The 6,289-nt window shown below is 41.4% G+C and overlaps 1 protein-coding gene across 6 annotated transcripts in view; it reads left to right on the plus strand.

Moving 5' to 3' along the window:
• Adgrf2 (adhesion G protein-coupled receptor F2) overlaps nucleotides 1-5,918 on the plus strand; it is a 36,626-nt gene extending 30,708 nt beyond the window's left edge. For 4 of the 6 annotated variants that reach the window (XM_048805449.1, XM_048805452.1, XM_015487376.2 and 1 more), the window contains 3 exons: nucleotides 532-591; nucleotides 2,881-2,956; nucleotides 4,134-5,918. In XM_048805449.1, the coding sequence (XP_048661406.1) occupies nucleotides 532-591; nucleotides 2,881-2,928 (108 nt within the window). In that variant the 3' untranslated portion in view covers nucleotides 2,929-2,956; nucleotides 4,134-5,918. Of the gene's footprint in view, nucleotides 1-531; nucleotides 592-2,880; nucleotides 2,957-4,119 lie in introns of all 6 variants that reach the window. The other 2 variants (XM_048805450.1, XM_048805451.1) reach the window with 2 other exon arrangements.
• The last annotated feature ends 371 nt before the right edge of the window (nucleotides 5,919-6,289 follow it).

The following is a 6,289-nucleotide window of genomic DNA, read 5'->3' on the forward strand; positions in this document are numbered from 1 at the left end:
GCAGGGTTTTTTTTTTTTTTTTTTTTTTTGGTGGGGGGTAAAACAATATGACAACTGTGAAAAGCACTTTAAAGTTATAAAACCAAATGTAATTGTTATTTAATATTCTTATTTCCTTGATTCCATGGACTGTAGCTACGTTGTATAGTACTTTCTTTTTTCATCTGGAAATGGGTGGAATCATTGACAAATTGTGGAAGTGATTAACTATTTAAATGTTCCAAAAATAAAATAAAGTACAATAAATAAATTAAAGCCTTATGTTTGAAATCCTCAAGCTTGTGGCCAACTTTACTTCTTAGCCATTGGGCCCAGGCTTAAGTTCCTGAACATGAGTCTCCTAAGCCAGTTCTACCTCTCCTGTCTCCCAATTCCTTTCCAGACCATTCCGCCAGGTTACTGATCCCTCTGTGTTCTACCAATAGGGACCCGGCTGGTAACATTCCCTTGTCACAGTATTTGCCAGGTTCAGGTACATGTATTAACTTCATATAACCTTTTAATTCTTAACTCCTTTTGTTAAATATCCAGATAAGAGAAGCCTTAAAGGGTCGAGTGAACTCTGTGAAATGGATCACCAGAATATCAGAGGTAAAGCTCTCCTGTGCATTTTTTGCATTGCTAAACCAGCAAGATAACAGTGCTGAACTAGCACCTCAACACTCTGTAATTTGTTTTTTCCCCAAGTGAGTGCCTGTTTGAGCTGTTCATATTCTTTCTGAGTACAAGATTTACAGAGAAATAAAATCTTGAAATCCAGAGAAATAAAAGTAGGCTTAAATGCACTTAAAAGTGAGTAACAAGGTGGCAGGTTTGGAGATGTAAGAGAGCACAGGATGAAAGAGAGAGATGAGGGGGGCTGAGAAATCTGATCCCACCAGCCTGATGGTTCTCTGCTGATCAGTTGCATGACATCCACAGTGTGAAAATTTCAGGGAGTCATATTCTGATCCCACACAAAGAACTTCTTGAGAGCTTGGTTTTCAAGATGGGCCAGTTGCCATGATAACTGGAGTTAAGTAGGCTGGGGCTCAGCTCAAGGATGTTGTAGAGAAGCTTCAGTCATTATTATCTAATAGGATAGACCATAACATGCCCTTTAACATATATTCTATTCTTATAACTTAGAAACCATTTATTATTAAGCAAACTTGTTCTGAGTGAGAGAAAATCTGGAACTTTCTAGATGGCAGCAAAAAGGGATTCGAGGTTAACCTAAGACATAGACCAGCAACAAGAGAGGAGGTGATCTAGAGTTTTCCAGGCCACATCTGAAAGGACCAACACCACCCGTCAAGAGCTGGTGCTTCAGGAGATAGGCACCTGGTGGGTGACAGGTCATTCTGGGACTGTGTACCTGTGGCCCTGAGTAGCACTATTATCACTTTTCCCTATGTCCCTTACCTTCCCATTCTCTTTTCTTTGACTTCTTTTATCTCCTTCTTATCTTCCCTCCTTTTTCTTCCTTTTCTTTGCTTATTGCATCTACCCTTACTTTTACCTAAGCTTTGATCTTGTTCTTAGTCCTTGGTTTCTACACCTGGGAGATGACTGACTTCTCTATATTCCTCCCAGCTAAAGACAGAAAAAAAGGCAAATTTACTGTGTATTGACACTAATAATTATTTAAAGCAGTCGCTTTCAACCTCAGCCACACATGAGAATCAACTGGGAAGATTCAAAAAAATGGGGTTACTGGGTCATACTCCTGGATGGGTCTGCATTATGCCTTGGGTTTGGGGAGTTTTGACAGCTTCCCAGTTGATTCTAATGTACAGTCAAGGCTGAGATGCATTCATCAAAAGCCTTCTGAAAGGATCTTTGCTTCATAAATACTGCTTCCTACCAGTGCACCTGATTTAAGCATACCCCTCTGTCATCTGTCCACGGTCACAGCGCTCTCGGGGCAGTGTCTTGATCTCTTCCAGGTTAGCACTACTCTTTTTTTAAATGTGCTTTCAGTATTGGTCCGTTCAGGCCACCAAAGGGAAAGTTTGCCTTTCTGTGACAAAGAAAAAGAGTCATCTTGTCCATTTCTCTTTGGTTTTTAAATGAATAAGTCCAAACGATGCTCAGTACTTTATTATCAATTGTCTATAGGCTGTCAGTGGTTTTCAATGTCGGCTGTACATTAGAAGCATCAAGGGAACTTTAAAAAAAAATCCCATACTAGGTACCTTTCGGTTCACTTCTTGAAATCCTTCCTGCATTCTGCTCACTAGCTTATTAGCTTTATCAACCTGTTCAGAGGATGGAAGTAGGCATGGTCTATCATCTGTTCTCCTCTCCAGCTTTGTCAGTCCCTGATTCGTAGGTAGCAATCTTCTACATCCAGGTTTAACTCACCCTGGGTAGTACTTGCCTGGACAGGGTCAGTCCCAATACCCTACACCCAGGATAATAAATGCTTGTCTGTGGTTATATTACATCTAAGATCATGAATTAGCCTATGGTAATGTGATAGTAAATCTACTAGTGTATTAGTGTGTTACTTCTCTTAGGCAACATATACCTAAAACATACCTAAAAGATATATTTTCAATACAGGCACATCCAAAAAGAATTACTTTAATGTTGAGGATCTCAGCAGATCAAATGAGAAGGGGTGCTTGGGGTCCAAGGACCATTCTGCACCATCCTCTCTGTGTTCCTCCCTTCCTGAGACCCCAACTAGGGACTCTTTCAGGAGAGGGATCCAGGCAGGCCTGGCTGGAGAGGAAGAGGACCTTTCGCACCAGCCTGTTCCTGTATTGTTAGTGGTTCTAATATAAAGAGGAGAAAGGGTGAAGTTAAAAGATAAAATAAATCTCTGCTTTAAATCCTCGTGTGCTTTGAATTACTGTGATAATTGCAAACGAACTAATACTTTGTCTTTCATAGGACCTTTCTTCTGAATTCTCTTGTCAACCCACCAAAGGGCCAAGCTAACAAACTGCATGCATTCCTAACTCAGGAGGTGAGTGCAAAGCCAGAGGGTCTCCATACGTGTGGCACTTCTTTCAAAAATGATAATTCAATTGTAATTAGAAATGACTTTTTTCTTGATTGAAAGGATTCATCCATACAATATATTGTCACTTTGGTATAGTTAGAAATTCATTCACATTTCCAGTTCTTGAGCTACTGAAATTTTTGCCATCCCTGCAAAACCACCAGGCATGTCTGAGAAGGTTTGTGAATTAGAGCGCTGAGCACAGGTGCCCGCTCTGCTTAACTGCTCCCTCTCTTCCATCTGTCCCCTAGTTTCCCATTCTAGGACATCATAAATTATATGAGCAATATCCCAAAATTTCCCACTGTCACCTCTCTCTTTTTTCTCATCTTAAAAGATCAAGAAATTATGATGGAACATATTTGGGAGAGGCCCTAAGAGTAATGTAAAAGTTGCTTTACATTTGAAGTAGTGTCTGAAAAATGGACAGAAAAATGTATGTAGAGAGAGTTAGAGAAGGGAGCTACGGGGGGAAACAAGCTCAGAGACATCTAGACAGAGGGACATGGTGGCTCAGAGTTGAAGACAGCATTCTCCATACATGGACATGTGTAGGTACACTGTCCCAATCCTGTGGCCTGATGTCCCTCTAGATCTAGAAAGGGAAAAGCAGAGAGGGAGACAGACACAAGATTCACAGAGACAGGGAGATGTAGCACAGAGAGGCTGGTGGTGCATAGGGACACTCAGATACATGGAATTAGGTAGAGGGAATGACTACACAGATGAGATGCACATAGAGTGACAAACAGAAATGGAGGCAGACGAATTCAGGCCTGCAGAGGGAGCCTCCCGCCCCTTACTCCAGGCTCCAACAGCCTTTGGGCCTTGGGCAATGCCCAGGGCCTTGTGTAGGGAAAAGGAAGGGTCTTTCCTAAGAGAAGTTGCCCTGTCGAGGAAGCGGTCCAGCCAGGGAAAGACAGGGTTTGGAACACAACACTTGTAGGCAATAGAACGAGTCTGTTCTCTGGATTCTGGAATGGCCTAAAGAGAAGAGACTCTCCATCTGCCAAGAGGGCTCTACCCAAAGGTTCAAGAAAGAGTGAGCTTTATAATGCAATTGTTGTGAATAGCCTTTGGGTTTTGCTACATATATGTTAAAGCTGTGATTTTCTGTTCATGACAAGGTTGTTCATTCCAGGAATGGCAGAGCCCAAAGGAGAAATGTGCTTATTCCTGTCTTCTTGCCACCAGAGAGAATGAAGGAAACCTCACGCCGTGGAGCTGTCAGAGGAGGGCACGAAGTGTGCAGAGGATGGAAGTCCTTCTTCTGAGTTGTTCTGTGCTACTGAACACGTCTTGCCCATGAACCATATATATAGAGATGTGACTTCTTTGGTCATAAGCCAAGTGAAAATCATAGAGTTTGAATCAGAAAAAACAAAACAAAACAAAACAAAACCCTATTTCAAGTCAAGGAGGCAGAAGCCTGGAGTTGTGAGCACAGCTAATCAAAGGTTGAGCCAGAGGCAGAAGCCCAAGTCTGTGGACTCCCAGTTCTTGACTTTCTCTCCAAGATCAGGTAGCCACTGAAGGGCTTTCTGTTTACACTTTCTGTCACCAACACTGTATATTTGAAGCCTGTGATGGGGAAAGGGAATATCATATTTCAAGGTCAAAGCTGCTCATTTTCTTAACTTTGTATGTAAACAAATTCAACCTTCAAACCAGGTGTTGCTTGATAGAGAACAATGTTATAGGTAGAAGCCCCTTTACAGAGTAAGTGCATTGCCAGCTGCCACAGGAGAAAACCACGGAACAAAGGCAAGGGGCAGTGGATGGTCCCAACTATCTCACCAAGAAGCCAGTGTTATTGATGTTCCAGTAGAAATGGGAATGTGAGGCTTGCTTTGTGCACGAGTAGTGTCTCTTTCTTTCTGTTTTTTTTTTTTTCTCCAAGGAATCTTCCTCTAAGTGGGAAGTTTGAGAAGGCAAAGGAATAATAAAGAGATTCATCAGAGGGTAGAAAAAAATGCATCAACCTGGAGAAAGAATTATCTTACAAGAGGCACTGCTTATATTGGGACAACAATAGCATTCTTCTCAAATGGAGTCAGAAAGTGGTTTGAATTTGTCTTTTAGCAATAGACCTGGAGAGACTCCTCAAGAGAAGGAGGTGAGATAGGCATAGTCCTGGTTTTTCTCAGTGCACAGAAATTAGGCATCAAGAAATGCCACTTATCCAGAGACAATATATTGAGGCAAAGATGGAATCTCATAAAGCCAAGTAGTTAGGTGACTGTAAATCTGGACAGAGTTTAGAAAAGGCTAAGTCTAATTGCCTCATTTTATAGCTGAGGATTCTGAGTACAGGGACAGAAGGAGGGATTAGCCTGTTGTTTGTATCATGCATTAAGCAGTCACAGCTGGTATGAAAACACTACGGTGTACTCACTTCTGGAGATAGGATATTGGGAAAGATACCCCACCATGCTCATAATTAAACCAAGAAAGGCCCATGGATGGTACAAGAAACTACAGAATTATTTTGGGACCCCGTGAAGAAATTGTGCTCACTCTTCTGCAGCCCCAAACTACTCTGTACCATCTTAGAAAATGTCGAGGAACTGCATGGGATAGGTTGGCTCCTGATGACCTTGACAGGGACACATGGAGTATCCTGCTTATACCTCACAAAGGGGATGACTTGGTCAGGTGGACCAAGGAGAAATTGGTGCTAACACTGCCTAAGGCAGACTCATGGGTAGAGTACTTTATTTTTATTTATGGCCATCCTTGGGAAAGTCATTTACATTCCTTAGACTACTTTTCTGTAAATTGAAGATAATAAAACCTACCTCAGAGGATTACTGTAAAGATTAAATGTACAAATGCAGGTATTTAGAATAGTACTTGGCAAATATTAATTGCTCATTAAATGTTAAGTTTTTTAAAGAGTACTTGTGGATATGTGTACACATACAAACACACATAACACAAAAAAATGTACAGCTCTGCTCTTTGCATGAGTTTGGATGTAGATATGCCCACAGGAATTAGTTGACTGACTGTTAAATAAGAGTCAAGCATTCAATTTGGTCTGTTCAGTGTTAGGGGTATCAGTCAACAAAATCTGCTGAGTTTACTACCATAGAATGAGCCTTTTATCCAATGCTACTCTGGTAATGATACATGGTTCCCTGCCTTGGAAAAAAGAGTGTGTGGCACAGGGCTCTAAGCCCTGTCCTTGTCTAAGCTTAGCTTCACTTTCTTTTTTTCCGGAGAAGTATTCCCTGATTGGTCTAACCAGAAATGCTGATCCTCCTTCCTTAATGTGTTATGTGATTTATAACCTGT

The sequence above is a fragment of the Marmota marmota genome, unplaced genomic scaffold (genome assembly GCF_001458135.2).
Source record: "Marmota marmota marmota unplaced genomic scaffold, marMar, whole genome shotgun sequence".
NCBI classification, from domain to species: Eukaryota; Metazoa; Chordata; class Mammalia; order Rodentia; family Sciuridae; genus Marmota; species Marmota marmota.